Source organism: Molothrus aeneus, chromosome 20, assembly GCF_037042795.1.
Source record: "Molothrus aeneus isolate 106 chromosome 20, BPBGC_Maene_1.0, whole genome shotgun sequence".
Lineage (NCBI taxonomy): Eukaryota > Metazoa > Chordata > Aves > Passeriformes > Icteridae > Molothrus > Molothrus aeneus.
In genome coordinates, this window is record NC_089665.1 from 7,671,053 (window position 1) to 7,685,967 (window position 14,915).

General features: G+C 50.4%; 3 protein-coding genes across 7 annotated transcripts in view; 2 read left to right on the forward strand and 1 right to left on the reverse strand.

The window, feature by feature from the left end:
- The window catches only part of ABR (ABR activator of RhoGEF and GTPase), a 28,787-nt gene extending 25,403 nt beyond the window's left edge, over window positions 1-3,384 (forward strand). For all 3 annotated transcript variants that reach the window (XM_066563705.1, XM_066563706.1, XM_066563707.1), the window contains 2 exons: window positions 769-916; window positions 1,048-3,384. In XM_066563705.1, the coding sequence (XP_066419802.1) occupies window positions 769-916; window positions 1,048-1,137 (238 nt within the window). In that variant the 3' untranslated portion in view covers window positions 1,138-3,384. The remainder of the gene's footprint in view (window positions 1-768; window positions 917-1,047) is intronic.
- A 1,166-nt stretch (window positions 3,385-4,550) lies between these two features.
- TIMM22 (translocase of inner mitochondrial membrane 22) lies at window positions 4,551-7,912 on the reverse strand. Of its 2 annotated transcripts, XM_066563709.1 has the most exons (4): window positions 7,661-7,912; window positions 7,147-7,343; window positions 6,070-6,142; window positions 4,551-5,130 (listed from the first exon to the last, which is right to left on the reverse strand). In XM_066563709.1, the coding sequence occupies exons 1-4, from the start codon at window positions 7,893-7,895 to the stop codon at window positions 5,054-5,056; spliced, it is 582 nt and encodes a 193-aa protein (XP_066419806.1). In that variant the 5' UTR covers window positions 7,896-7,912; the 3' UTR covers window positions 4,551-5,053. The 2 variants fall into 2 exon arrangements, with proteins under 2 accessions (XP_066419806.1, XP_066419805.1); XM_066563708.1 differs by lacking the exon at window positions 4,551-5,130 and having other exon boundaries at window positions 5,137-6,142.
- A 272-nt stretch (window positions 7,913-8,184) lies between these two features.
- The window catches only part of SPECC1 (sperm antigen with calponin homology and coiled-coil domains 1), an 85,095-nt gene continuing 78,364 nt past the window's right edge, over window positions 8,185-14,915 (forward strand). For both annotated transcript variants that reach the window (XM_066563769.1, XM_066563772.1), the window contains exon 1: window positions 8,185-8,241. The gene's annotated coding sequence lies outside the window, so the exon portion shown is untranslated. The remainder of the gene's footprint in view (window positions 8,242-14,915) is intronic.

Consider the following 14,915-nt stretch of genomic DNA (forward strand, 5'->3'; position numbering starts at 1 on the left):
CTTTTCTTGGCCCGGATGAGGTGCATCCAAACCTGGGGATTCAGGGACTAGGGGCTCCTTGGGGGCCCAAAACCCAGGAAAGGTACAGGGCTGTGGAAGGGCAGCAGAGCAGAACACAGAGCCTGGCCAGAGCTGGGGCTCATGGCTCATGTTACTTGCATCATGAATTTTTTTTTTTTTTGTTCCTCTGCTTTGGCTAAAACCAAACAGAAAAAGTGATTGATGCTGGGGGATGGAAAAGGAAAAATCCATTTCCATCCTGAGAACCGGGCACAGCCAGTTCCCACATCTGCTCCCCTGGCCGGGGCTCAAGCGAGCAGCCTGTGCCGGGGAGCACAGCTGCCTCCTAACATGGCAATGTTGTGGTCCTGCTTCCCTCCGTGCTGGCAGGGCTCCCACAGGGCTGTTGGGGCAGGGAGCCTCGAGGGGAGTGGGTGCAGGGGGCAGGGGCTGGTGCAGGGCTCCCTGTACCCTGCGGGCTCGGGAAGGGTGGAGGCCCCGCAGTGCAGAAGTCAGGGCTTGGTTGCTGCCACATCACACCCAGGGCTCCCAGCCAGGCCCAGCAGCTCCAGCAGAGGCCGTGAAGGGGGCAGAGCTCCCTGCCCTGTACCTGGCTTTTCTGAGGGCTACAGAGGGCAGTGGAAAGCTGGAGGTGCCCCACTGCTGCTGGGAGAAGGGAGAGCAGCCCTTGGCCTCCACATCACCCCATGGATCCCCACTCCTGAGCGTCATTAGGGGCTGACACTGCCTCTCTCCTGTACCCCACAGGGTGGCTGAAAAGGAACCTATCAACAAAATGTCTCTCCACAATCTGGCCACGGTTTTTGGACCAACACTTCTGAGACCCTCAGAGGGGGAGAGCAAGGCGCACCTCACCTTGGCCTCTGACATCTGGTCCCATGATGTGATGGCCCAGGTAAGAGCTGGGTATTGGAGGGGTTCACCCACCTGTCTGGGTAGATTTGTTACTTATTGCTGGATGGGACAAGCTGGGAGGTGGCAGCTCTTTCCCCTTCTGTAGTAACACCCCCCATTTACCTTCTACAGGTCCAGGTCCTTCTCTACTACCTGCAGCATCCTCCCATCTCCTTCAGCGAGCTCAAACGCAACACACTTTACTTCTCCACGGACGTGTAGCCTGCAGGCAGAAGGCACCAGCTGCAAACACTCCAGCTCCCTGCTGGGGGACACGGACTGGACCACAGCCCCCAAGGGAGACCAGCCCAGACCCAGGACGGTGCTGCCTGCAGCTCCTGTACAATCATGTTCCAGTGGCCTGGTCCCAGCAGGTGCCAGGCCTTCTCTGTAAAGTAGTCGTGTCTTATGTCCCTTCTTGTGTTCAAGGATTGTTTTTATGTATATTTGCTCAACAGAAGAGGTAGTGACTGACAAGGGCTGTGGACACAGGCTTCCCCCTTGGCTAGTTTTCTCCTGGACTCCTTCCCGCCCGCTCACTCCTTCCAGGCACCCCCTGCCTGAAGCCTGCAGTGCCCCACGAGTGCCTGTTTGCTGCCCAGCTCCCTGCCCACGCCTGCATGTGCAGCACTGGCTCGCTCCGAGGCCGGGAGCTCACGGGCCTCCCTCCCTCCCTCCCTCCCTGGTGACGGTGACACCAGCCCTGCTTTGGCTTCGCTGCCTGCGCAAACGTCGGACCCCGTGCCCGGATCCTGCTCCGCTCTGAGCAAACTGCGGCCCCGAGAGCAGAGGAGCAGGGCGCTGCTTCCTCCCTGCCACGGCTCCTCTGGGTGTTTTCAGGCCAGTCCCCTCTCCAGCCCTGTGCTTTGCCTGTGTGTGTGTGGCGTGGCGGTTCCTCCCCTCGCTGGATTTCGCCTCTGAGTAGTCATGGGGTAACCCCTCACACAAGGCTGGAGCCAGAGGTGCTGTGCTGGTCTCGATCCACAGCAGGCTGAAAGGATGGCCAGCCAGAGGCAGATTTGCTTTCTGCACCATGGGCTGACCCCATGTATGCTCTGGCACTGATGTGGTCGCAAATTTCCTCAATTTGGGAATTTGGTGGGGAACAAGGTATCTGCTGTACAGTTCTCCCTCTGCCATAGTGAGGCACTCGTGCCCCTGCCAGCCCAGCACTGCCATGAGCACTGCATGCACCCCGTGGCACAGCCTGCTGGGGCACCAGCATTCCTCCCGTGGCCACAGGGACAAGGAGATGTTTTATCCTTTCCTTGGCCTTCCCTGCTGCAGTGGGCACATGGCAGCACATGGCCCTGCCTCGGTGGCAGCCTGGCTGCCAGAGGCAAGTGCTCTGCAGCAGCTGGATGGTCACCCAGCCTGGGAACCAGCACAGAAGGATGGAAGGAGGAAACCTTCATGGCCCTTGTGACTGAAGGCAGAAATGCTTCGTTCTGTCTTCCTCCCAAAGTGGTTGCTGCTGGATTAGCTGTGCCCAGCCAGCTCAGGTTTGTTTGTTAGTGGCTCCAGTGACCCCTCCCAAGCTGATGGCTGGAGCTGTCAGGCCGTGTCCCAGGGCAGGACAGGTTGCCCCAGTGCCTGGCTCCTGGGATGTCCCCCAGGCTCCCACGTAGGTGTTGGTACCTGTTGGGACACAAAACCTTTCGCTCTGTGAGCTGAGTCTGTGTTCTTGTGGGAAAAGCCCCCCCATGTCCCCAACTGCGTTGGCCCTGTGCTCTCCTGTGCCAAATGGAGATGGATGAGAAGTGACCAAGCCTGTCCCCCACAGCAGCGTTGCCTTTACCCTCCCAGCTAATGGACTGTTCCAGGTAGAGCCCAGCCACCGATGCACCAGGTATGTCCTCAGCCCCCTCCCTGGGGAAGGCAGCACCTGCCAGCCCTGCACCAGCAAAGCAACCAAGGAGGGGAGGTCTCAGTCCCCCTCCAAAGGGCTCACACTCCAGACTCTGCTCCTCTTGACTACCAGCTAAACAGAAGGGAAACAGCATTGCAGAAAATAACCAGGCGTCTGTCTTGGCCCTGGACCCAGTAAGGAGGCCGAACTTTAGATCTGACTGCACAACAGATCCCTGTGTGTGTCTGATTTGTTACATGTGTCCAAGTCTCTGTCCACTCTCTGTCATTCCAGATGGAGACTCTGTACAGCCAAATCTCCCCCTGTGACAGTGGCTGGAGGCCCAGTCCCCACAGCCCAGCACAACAGGCTGTGGCTGTCCCCATGACTGGCTTTTGCTTGTCCCTACAGGAAGGAAAAGAGGGGGGTGGACTCTTGCAGCTACAGGTAGAATAGAACTGTTAATTAATATTTGACTTTCAAAAGTTGTTAAGGATATATTTTTGTTTGTGTTCTGTTTCAATTTCTGTAGATTATAAACTTTAAATGGCTGTAAAACTTCGTGAGGAGAAAAAAAAATGTTAATAAAAATGCAAAGCCCTGATATTTGCACAAAAGAAGCCCTGTGGTGTTGCTGTTTGCACTAACTGATCACTCTGGCATCACAGCTTCTTGTTTCTGTCGTGGAATTCTTGCTAGTTGCACTTCAAGCCAGTGGTATAAGCACAGGCGTTGTGCCAGGCAATCTTTGAAGAGACTTCTTATGGTTTGGGCTCCATCCTTGCATTTTGGAGGAAAAAAAACCCTGGACTGTCTGGAGCCAGGCTGTTTAATCAGCCTAGAATTACTCAAGCTTAAAATTCAGCTGACTTGCACAGCTTCTGGCCTGAGGATATTGAACAGGCACAGCAAGGGACATCAGGAGATCTGGAAACCTCATCTGATAGATCACATGGTGCTTGCTGTCTCCCCACTTCTTTCCATGTGGGAATGGGAGCCAATGTGCCTCCAAACTGACCACTGACCACTGTATCAGCCAAAACACACTGCTAGTGTTGTTCTTCCAGGTCAACAAGGGCTGTCACTGTTCTGGGATGTCCAACCGTGGATGCAAAGGAGGGGAGGTGAGTGGGAGAATCCCTATTACTTGTGTGCACTGCATCTAAAATGCCACTGCCTCAAAAAGATTAGAGGGAGTGTTTGCCTTTATGGAATGGCTCAATGAAGGTTAAAAATGACCCTCTGAGGTCTGAGAACAGAACTTGGTTAGAATAGCAGGAGGGCAGACAGAACACCAATCAGCAGCTCCTTGACCTAACAAACAGATGTTTTGATTTCAGCACCAATTTTGGGCTCAGAAAAAACTGAGCTGAGAAAAAACACTCACTTCCCCCTAAGTAACAATGGGGCACTTGGAGGTGGCACAGGGATGTGATGGGAAGCAGGCTGTGTGCTGAGTGAGTGCCCAGTTATGTGTCAAACACTGGTTTATTCTCACAGCTCTAAGTCTCACTATCAAACTGCTGGAACTAATGGGGTGAGCCTGGGGCAGTTAAAGCAGTAGCAAGATTGCACTCCCACAGTGAGGTTAAATCAGGCTAGCCAAGTGGCTACAGAGAATTATACTTCAGCAACAACCTCTTTTTTTTTCCCTTAAACTGTTCTGTTCATCTGCCAGTAACCACAGCTCTAAGGGTAAGGATTCCTTTCTGCTTTTCCCTTTAAAACATGGTAAAGAAATCTGGCGCTCATCTCTGTACTTGAAATAAGACAAGTTGTACAGATGGTGGTTTGTCTTCAGCTGGTATTTTAAGAAAAGCCTGGAACAAGCTTATTTCTCCACAGGATCTTACCTCTCCCCAACAGAGTAGCAAGCTGCAAACTGGTGACTGTTAAAACACTTGCAGCACCTTCAAATACGTGATAACCTAAATCGCTGCATTTCTCTTCGAAGATTGTCCTCCTGCCTTCTTCTGATGCCAGCAACAGACTTAATCAAAATCAGCCCCAAAGGATCGAAAGAGCTCAGAGTCCAGGCATGTTTCCTGGAAACTGACAGTCAGCTGATCTGTCCTGGAGATGCTGCTCTGTGCCTGGCTCCATCCTCCCCTGCTCCCGCAAGCCTGCCTGCAGCAGCTCGCCAGGGCTCGCAGCCAGGTTGCTGTTAGTCATTCACACAGTGGCCAGCGCCACCCCGACTCCAGAGGCAGTGGAAAGGTAAGCCTGGTGCTTGTGCCATGGTGCAGGCTCTCAGCAGCAGCACTGAACAGGGAATGTTGCTCCTGGCTGTTACCGGAGGTAGTAATCGACTGCGGCGGAGAAAGCGGCGAATCCTCCGCAGCCGATCACGCCGGCCTTCAGCCCAGCTGCAAGGCAAGGGTGGGAAACCATGAGACAAAGCAGGAGAAATATTCTTATTCCCAGTAACTTGTGCTGGCTCAGAGTTCACAGGAGCAGGAACCTGGCAGTGCCCTCTCAGGGGACAGTGACACTGACACTGCCTGATGTACAAACCCTCCCGTGGCCACTGCTGACTTTACTGTGCTCTCATCTGAGCCCTGCAAGTGGCTTGGTGGGGCTAGGGAGGGAGAGGAGGAGCAGCCACTGCTCTGACAGCTCTAAGAGGATTAGGTCTAGGACAAACACAACTTAAGCTCAATTAGAAGCACTTTCAAGAGCTTTCTTTTCATTTACGCTTCTTATAACAGGACTGGGGTTTTTTTAAGGAGAGTGAGAGAAGTTTGATGTTTCTGATGAGCAGAACAGCTCTCTCCTACTTGGGCATTTTCCCAGATGTTACCACTAAAGGAAAGTCTCCACTAGTGCTGCTGGACTAAAACTCCACTTCTCATTCACATGTAAGTAAAATTGTCTGTTTGAACTGATACATGAGAAAGGAAAAAAGCATTTTACACATGGTACAAAAGAAATGAGCTCTTTAGTTCTAATTTCAAAGGAGAGTAGCGGTGACAGTGAAATGGCAGATGTGTAGAGCTCAGTTAACAGCTTCTATTTGTATTTTGGCTCTCTCCCGTGACACCACAGAAGAGTGTGGACAGCCAGCACCATCTCCTGATTTTTCTTTCAAGTGAATTTTGTTGATTTTCCTCTCTGACCAACCCTTCCTTATCCCCACTTATTCTTGGAGCTGACAGCTCTGCCAGTCCGGAGCACACTCTCATGCTGGCCTCACCACATCCCCATGCAAAGAGGTTTGTGCTGTGTGTGCTGCACTGAGAACATCGTGTGCTGCATAACCAAATCCAATCTTATCACAGAAACAGTTCCCAGCAGGCACCACCAACCTCTGAAGCCGATGGCTCCTCCCGTGATGCAGCCGCTGATAACGCTGTTCTTCCAGTCTGACTTCCCACGATACTGTGGAGTTACAAATCACAGCCAACAAGGAAATATGGAATAACACTCAGTATCTGTGCTAACAGCAAGGAAGGTTAAACGCCCTTCCATCCCCTTCTCAGCTGAGGGTGTTCTTCCCTCTGCTCTCAGCAGATGGCCCTGCATTCCCAGACTTGCAGGGCAGGGAAGGGAGGAAGGAGAAGGGAACTAGGAGAGGTGAGACAAATCCATGTGGTGCAATGCAGTGCTGTGGGAAGGATCCTCAGGTGAGCCAGGACAGAACACAGCCCTGAGTATAAAAGTGCAACAGCCACATCCGAGCAGCCCTGAGCCTGGCCATGCAGCTGGTCCTTGGCACAGTGAGAGTCACAGCACCAGCTGACAAAGGTGCACTATTTCCATAGGCAGGACATGCTCGATTTTCACCAGTGCAGAGATCTCTTTGTTCTGCTCCATTGTGCAAGCAGATACACTTTTCTTCTAGATGAGTTAAACTTCTTAACTCATTGTGCCTTTCAGTTAAAAGGCAGGACTCAAATTCATAACAGGGTAATTTTCCTATTAAAAAAACAGATGACAGATTTACCACTGAGCTGCAAAAGGTAATTTCTGACTGTAGGAGCCAGATGAAAATGGGCCTGTTACTCAAGAACTTTCATCAAATGATCCCTTTCTGCATATGGAATTTTTAGACACTCAAATTACCATCTCGCAACTCACAGTTTGACATTTTACACAAGCACTTGTAGCTAGGGTTTTAAAAAGTAATGCCTATGCTTGCCAATACGTTTAGGACTAAAAACAGAAAAGGACTTTGCTACTGCGGAAGAGTTCTTCATTCTGTCAGAGAACAGCAGCTCTGAAGACAGATCTCCAAGGTGAAAAGCTTTGCTGGCCAAGAAAGAACAAAGCAGCCTATTCCATTGCCCTATTACAAGGAGAATATATGTACTTATTTGGATCTAGTAGAAGATTTTAAAGGGTACCAGAAAACATTTCTTAATGGTTGAGAGGCTCTTACTCACAGATTCCACCACACATTCCGTGCAGGAGAACATGGCACCCACGATGGCGAAGTTCTTGGCGTAGGAGATGCCTCGCTGCCCCATGTCCTTGAGCACCTCTTTGGCCGTGGGCGTGCGGTAGGGATCCTTGGGATCAAACCCCACGTTGGTGTCGATGCCAGCTGTGAAGATACCGAACGCACCTCCCAGAACAAACCCTGTGAGAGATAAACAGTGAAATTAACTTGGCTGCGCAGGAGCAGCACATTCCCTGCAGGCAATGAAGCGGCTCTGCCCCTGCTGTCTGTGACAGGGCAGGAATCCCTCGTGCTGTGGACACCTGTGACAGCCCGTGCTGTGTGAGGAAAGGCCACGAGCACCTCCAAGGAAGGCAGACACAGATCCCTGCCTGCGACATGTGACAGGCACTGGAGGAGGCTTAGGAGGAAAACCAAACACGGGGACTGCAGTCTCTTCTCCATCCGCCCCTCTCCCGACGCCACAGGAACCCCGAACGACCCCACAGCCGCCGCACCTCCCACACAAGCCAGCGCCGCCTTGAAGGGGCAGCTCTCCATGACCCGCTCCACCATCTTCTGCTCCTCGCTCTTGGGCGGGCAGGGGATTCCGCCGAGGACGGCTGGGTCCCAGACACGGGGCTGCCGCTTGTCGCCCACGAGGTGCTGCAGCAGGAGGCTGTACTGCAGCGGCGGCGGCGGCGGCCCCGGCTCTCCCGGCGCTGAGGGCGGCGGGGCCGCCATGATGGCCATGCACACCCCCGGCCGCTCGGCGCCGCGTCCGGGCCCGCTAGATCCGCCGCGGCGGGGGCGCACGGGAATTGTAGTTCCACAGCGGGGAGAAGCCAGCTGCGCATCGCAGCGTTTTAACTACATCTCCCAGTCTGCCCCGCGCCGACGCCTCCGGGAAGAACTACCACTCCCGGCACGTTCCGCGGCGCGCGCGGGGATTGGCCGTCCCGGGCAGCCAGGGGACTACATTACCCGGCGTGCCGCAGGGCAGCCCCCTGGTGGCCGGTGCGGCCGGTGCAGGTGAGGTGAAGTGAAGGCTCCGGCTGCGGAGCATCCCCGAGCTCGGCGGCGGCGGCGGCGGCTGCAGGTGAGCGCGGGGAGGTGCGGGCAGCGCGGGGGCACCGGCTGGGCTGGGCAGAACCGGCAGCCTCGCGCCGGGCATCCCGCTGCTGGGGGAGCGCTGAGGTGCCGCAGTGCGGGACCACTGTGCCCTGGCTGAGGTGCGGACAGCTGGTGAGGTGTCGCGGTGTCGCCGCCGTGACCCCGCATCCTCCCCGCCGCTGACTCCGGGCCCGCGCCGGTGTCTGAGGGCAACAGGTCCCGCACGGGGCGGACGCTGTTCGTGCCCGTAGCGTCCCGCCGGAGCCGAGCTGGGGCTCGGAGGGGCAGCGGGGCTCCCGCAGCTCCAGCGGGGCTCGGAGGGGCAGCGGGGCTCCCGCAGCTCCAGCGGGGCTCGGAGGGGCAGCGGGGCTCCCGCAGCTCCAGCGGGGCTCGGAGAGGCAGCGGGGCTCCCGCAGCCCCCGGGGGGCTCTGAGGGCAGCGGGGCTCCCGCAGCCCCCGGGGGGCTCTGAGGGCAGCGGGGCTCCCGCAGCCCCCGGGGGGCTCTGAGGGCAGCGGGGCTCCCGCAGCCCCCGGGGGGCTCTGAGGGCAGCGGGGCTCCCGCAGCCCCCGGGGGGCTCTGAGGGCAGCGGGGCTCCCGCAGCCCCCGGGGGGCTCTGAGGGCAGCGGGGCTCCGGCAGGGCTCGGAGGGGCAGTGGGGCTCCCAAACCTGGCAAAGGTGTCCCCGCTGTGCCGCGGAGCACCGGGACATGCCCCGCTGCTCCCGGGGACAGCTCGGTCCCCTCTGGCGTGGGGCAGCGGTGTTGCTTCGGGACATGTGTAGCTCAAAAGGGCTCTGAGAATATCCACGATATTCCGTCGCAAAATGTAGACTGGGCTCATGTCAAATAATCCACGAATCTTAGCTCTGGGGAGCTGTTCTGTTTGGTGATAAGGTGAGAAATGTTGCTTTTCCTTTTGGTGAATAAGGTGCATTAAAAAAAAAAATCTATGTTTCCTGCTTGTGTTGCTTTTTCTTCACCTGTTTTACTTTCTTGTTGACTAGAACCCGTTTTCATCTTCACAAGTGACAATAGGTGTGCCTTAAAAATACCTTTCTTCTTATTTGATATTTTTCTGTTTTAAGTTACCCATATGCTTTAAAATCTATGAGACATAGCTGTCTTGGTTTCAATAGGATGCATGGAATTATTGTATTTCAGTAATTGAAAATTACTTTCAAAATTAAGTAAATGATGCATTAGTATGAAATCTTCCTGATACCCTGAAACAGTTTTTAGAGGTCCTAAAGTAATAAAATTTCTTTTCTATTTTGGTTCTTTTCTTTTTCTATCCTGCCTATGTCTTAGTGTAGGTAGGTTCAAATAACGATTTAAATGGATAATTTTATTACTTCAAATACTTCATTAGACGAAGTTCAACAACTTTCCTCTAAATCCCACTGCCCTCTACTGGCTGCACCACCTGCCCGCTGCTATATCCTCTTTTCCTTTTTCTTCTTTTTGTCCTTGGGGTTTTTTAAAATATGGCTTTTTGCTGTTTGTTTGGGATTTTTGTTTGTTTGTTTGTTGGAGGTACTTCCTCTCCCTCCCCTCCCCTTTTTTAAGGCCAAATTCCATGAAAAAACACGTGGTTAAAATCTACTACAGCAGGATCTTGTCAGGGTAGGGGAGGTTGCTGCCAGGATGGTCTCCCTAAGGAGCCCTCAACCTAAGATTTCAATCTTCTTGAGCCGAAATAACCTTGCTGGGCTGAAGTCACACAGCAAAGCCTAATTTCCAAAGGCCTAAAGGGAAAAAACATATGTGTTGGATTGGGAATTTCAGCACTGAGAGTTTATATGTATAGTTGAAATATTGCTTTGACTTTCTTTCCCCTTTCCCTGAGTTTTGGAGAAAATGCTGGGTTACTATTTGTTTGTAAATAAAATATTTAAGCAAGGATTTTGTAAATATGATTCTATAAAATATACTTATTTATGGATATTAATGTGTAATTAGATGTTATTTTCCCCTTAGATATTTAATAGTTTTCTCCTCTCTCCCTTCTGTTCTACATACGAACAAATTCCGGTGCCTGAGTATTTGAATAATCTCCTCTGCCTGAACAGATTTTTCGTGTGGGTGAAATCAGATGGAGGATTAAGGATTTGAGAGGGACTATGAGAGTTCAGCATCTTTGATAAACAAGTTGTTTAAATGAAACTTTCAGCTGTTTCTTCTTTCCAAGCCTGTGACCCTCCAACACTGCAGAGTGACGGTGCATCCGACCCTCTTCCTTCTCCCTGGCTTCTCTCCCCAGACACTCCTTTATCCTGGAGCTGCTCAGTCCAGTGCAAGAGCTCAGGTTATTTTTAACCTTGCCTGGTCCCAGGAAATGAAACATTTCGAGTTGGGGCGAGTGTGACGGCAGCAGCGGGCGCAGATGATCCCGAGCTTTGGCGCTGCTCGGAGGAGCTCGGTGTCTGTCTCAGCAGAGGGCAGCACACGGTGACACCGAATCTTTGCGTCTCGCTTGACCTTTGCAGTGACTCAGTGACTCCCACGCTTCAGTCTTCTCCAGACAGGATAAATCTTGGAAATAATGAGGGGGTTTGTCAGAAATCCTGGTTTTGCATGTGTGTCTTGGATGTAGAGTTCCAGGTTTTGAATAGATTCAAGCAGTGCTATTAAAAAATTAAAATAAGTTTTCACAGTCCAGTCCTCAAGTTTTATTTTGTCAAAATGCCAGTTCCAGAGTGTTCTCTGAAGTTGTTCAGCTGGGCAAGGAGTGACTGAAGATGGAAGTCAACAAGAATTAGATCAAATCCATTCTTTTCCACTCATTCCTACCTGTGGGCACTTTTTTTTTCTTATCAGAACTGTCCTGATGTAGGGGTGAATGAGAAGAAGAGGAGATAAATTAATGGGCATTTTAATTTTAAAAGGAAAAGCTTTTCATCAGCACAAGCAGAAGAAAGTGGGGCTGCTTTGCAGGTGGTCACATGCTGATCTCACCTGTTGGGTACAAAGAGGTTTCCAGTGGCTGCAAAAGGGAAGGTGCTTGGACCTGCTGGGTTTTGTTTCCACCCTGTGGTATTCCCATCTATACATTAAATTTAATCCTTTCCTTCCTCTCCTTGACCTCGTGAATGTAGGTCAAAATGTTTTGTCTTTTTTTTTCTTTGAAAGACTTTAGGTTGGAAACTGCACTGGAGAAGTGCTTTGTGAAATAGATCTAATTTCAATGAAGGAAAGCTGCTTCAGCTTCTGTACTTTCCTTGGCTTTATGAGTTTAGCAAATTTATTTGGTTGAGAGTGCAGTTGGATTTTCTTTTTCTAAAGTAGCCCTCAGTGTTGGAGAACACTGTGTCACTACCATGGCAAATAGCTAAAGTACTAAGAAAAAGTTTAGATTGCAGGAAGGTGGCAGGTATATTGGAGTTAAAACTCAAAAGGTATCCTGACTCACTGATTTTCCAATTTTTTTTTTTTTTTTTTGCTTGAAGTCAATATAAAATAGGCTGCAGAGATCTTGGACTAAAATCTCCTTGTAGGATCAGCAGACTCGTTCCTTGTGACTGTGCTCTGTAACTCAGAGAGAAGGAACAGGATGTGGCTTTTCAAGATGAGTGTTTGATCCTGTCTGCTCTCCCAAATGTTTTAGATCTCAAAGTCTGCACCCCTTTTGAAAGTAAGGTGGTTTCTTTGTGTTTGTTCCACTTCAGCAAGGTGCTCCTTCTCCTCTTCACAATCTGCCCAATATTACACATATTTTTGTTTTCACCTATATAATTTAAAACACACTTTTGTGGTCTAAAAAAAGTTTCAGGCATCATTATCTCCCAGGGCTTTCAGCTGTTGCTATAGAAGCCTAAATTCTCTTTGAGAGACCTTTCCAAGAGAAAGAAGTTGATACTGCAGGAAAGTTGTCATGGAAATATGCAGCAAAAAGAGAAAGGAAATCTCAGTTTGATGACTGTTGCCCAGGCTCAGCCAGCCTGGTGAAGTGGCTCCCTATCTGGAGATGCAGATTCTCTGGGTTGTGTTCCAGTGGATTGGAAAGCTGTGGACTCAAACCTAAAGAAATAAATGATTTAACATTTGTATAACCAAACATACCTCTTCAACTCAGTGAGCTTTATCCAGATTTGAGTTTCCAGGTGATGGCAGACCAGGAGATTCCCAGCAGCCTGGCTCTAATGGGGGATGGAGCTGTGGCACAGCTATTTCTTATATTTCTGGCAATGGCCACTCTGAAAGGATTAATGGAAATACCACAATTAAAATGAGGCTTTCAGAACCAATTTTTTTAATTGACAAACTAAAAATAGTTTATTCTGCAGGCTTCAGTGCCATTCCAGATTTGGACAGGAGCCCTTTGTGTCCAGCTAAATGATGGGATAAGCAGATCCCTCCCCATAAATTTCTTACACCATCACCAAGCCTGGCTGGCTCCCTGGTTTCAAGCTTTTTGTGCCTTTCTTACTAAAGCCTCCTGATATCTAATGAATGTGATTATGAGTGAGCTGCCTTTAAATATCTATTACCAGAGTCACCATGGTAACTGCTGTAAGAATTTCTTGCTGGTAAAAGGTTTCCAGCTCCCCGAGATACAGCAGGGCAAAATGCTTAGGCTGTTGTTTTCACGGTTTGAATGAGATCAAAGAGGCCAAAATAACATATTCCTGATTTCTGATAGCAGTGGATGGTAGTGGAACTGAAAGGAATAAGATTTATTCTGGAGCCTGCCCTCAGATCAGGGAATAGAGGCAGGGACAGCCCAGGCTTTCCTTGGGCAGCAGGCTCCTGCAGGAACTGGAGATGTCACTCCCTCTGGCTGAGCCAACACTTGGCCTTTCTTTCAACATTGTCAGCAAGTGAACTAATTAACCCTAATGAAGGATGCAAAATTGTGATAGTCCACCTGCCACAGGAGCAGGAAGAGTTGCTGAGTGATTCAGTGGGGAGTAGAAAGAATAGACCTGGCTTGTGTGTTCTCTCTTCATTTCATGGTGTTCTCAAACTGCTCCATTTTCCTCTTGGCCTTCAGCTGCTGTGTACCAGGGCAGTGCTGTTAGTTGGTCAACATTAGAGTGACTTCCCTGCTGTCCTCATTTCCAAACCTTCCTCTTCCCTTCTTTCACATCTGCTTTCTCTCCTGAGTTCCTGTTGTGTGGCAAATCAATCCCTTGCTCTGTAGTGACAGTTGTTTCTATAGGCTTCCACATGACAGAGTCACTAATGTCCCTCATGCAAACTGTCACCTCAGGGGGTTCTTTTGCTTTCATTTATTTATTTACTTATGGTAAACAGGTCACAAACTCCATAGGGCACTTCTTCCTTTTCATGCAATCTGTTCTCTTGCTTCATTGCCCTCCTACTATAATATCTGCTGGAGATTTTAAATTATCACTTGCTTTTATAGAAACATGAAAATTGAGCACCTATTCCTGCTGCTTTCCCCCTTCATTGCCTGTGCCTCTTGCTTCTGGGCATTTAGGGCTTTTGGTAGGGGAGGTTCTGCTCTGGTGTGAGCTGTTTGGTGTGGCTGTGCTGCATGAGAAAATGAGAACTTGAGGAGAGGAGCACTTTGCATCCACTTTGTGTGGGGGGGAACTCTGGCACAGCAGAGCCAGCACGAGTGGCACTGAGCATGTTTGATGGGAAGATGGTGCCTGCAGGATGAGCTCATGCTGGTGAAGTGTTGATATTTGTCCTTACCTGCCCTGTAGGCAACGTGAGCCACATGCCAAGATCTTTTTTGCTGAGTTTAAGGATGCTTCTGATTCATTTTAGTTGTGAGGTTTATTGAGTGCCAGATTTGCACCAAGAGTTTAAAATCTGAAGGGATTATGATGGCCAACCAAGAGATCCAAGGAAATACTTTCATAAGAAGTCTTGAAAGCAGAACCTGGCTCTCAGAATGGAATTTGCCTGCATTATAGCACTACTTGCTTCTTAATGGTTCCTCTGTAACATTGTGGTTAATGCTGGGAGGGTCTCGGTGTTCGGGCACTTCAAATTTCAGCTGCTTGGTTCAATTTCTCAAGCCTGCTAAGCTGATTTAAAAGTTTAAGCAGTAGCAAACATGTTTGTTCCTACAAGCTGTCTAGAAGAAAGGAATTGTTGAACTTTAATTTAGATTCTCCCTTTTTTCTGAATTTGATTACATCATCAAAGCCAAATTTCTATGCTGAATTTCTGGGTGCCTCTGTGTGCATGTCTGTCAAAACTGCTGATTTAGATGGGAGTTAAAATTGATGAGCACTGTAGACCCTTGCTAATTTGTGATATTTATTCAGTAATTTAGGTGCTTTCATTTTCTGACCTGTAAAATAGATGATTATTAAGCTACTGTAATGATGAACCAATACTGATGGAGTGTCTGTAAAAGATGCAGAGAGGAAGCACGAGGTGGGCACTCCAAGGCATTGCTGTGCGGGGAATCAGATCTTGCCAAGAGCCTTTTTTCTGCAATGCTGGTCTGATCAGAGGGCTCCTTCCTCTCCTGGGGCCTGACCTCCTGGTGCTTCCTGAGTTCCCTCTGTGGATTTGCCCTGATGCCCCCGGTGGGTCGGGGGGATCCCCCAGCTCCGCTCCCGTTCCGGCTGGCGGCGCTTCCAGCGGGAATCCCTCCCAGACAAAGCTGACACCTCCGGTGTTTCATTTGCATCCCCCTGAAACGCAGCGAGAAGTTCAAAGCAGCGGGACTTTGCTCCAG

What these genes read in the sequence shown, in the direction of transcription:
- TIMM22 (XM_066563708.1), bottom strand. Translation starts at nt 7,895, where the DNA reads ATGGCCATCATGGCGGCCCCGCCGCCCTCAGCGCCGGGAGAGCCGGGG. An exon ending in GGCGCTGGCTTGTGTGGGAG is followed by an intron (nt 7,344 to 7,660) that starts GTGCGGCGGCTG and finishes TATCTCTCACAG; the next exon opens with GGTTTGTTCTGGGAGGTGCG. An exon ending in CGGAATGTGTGGTGGAATCT is followed by an intron (nt 6,143 to 7,146) that starts GTGAGTAAGAGC and finishes GTAACTCCACAG; the next exon opens with TATCGTGGGAAGTCAGACTG.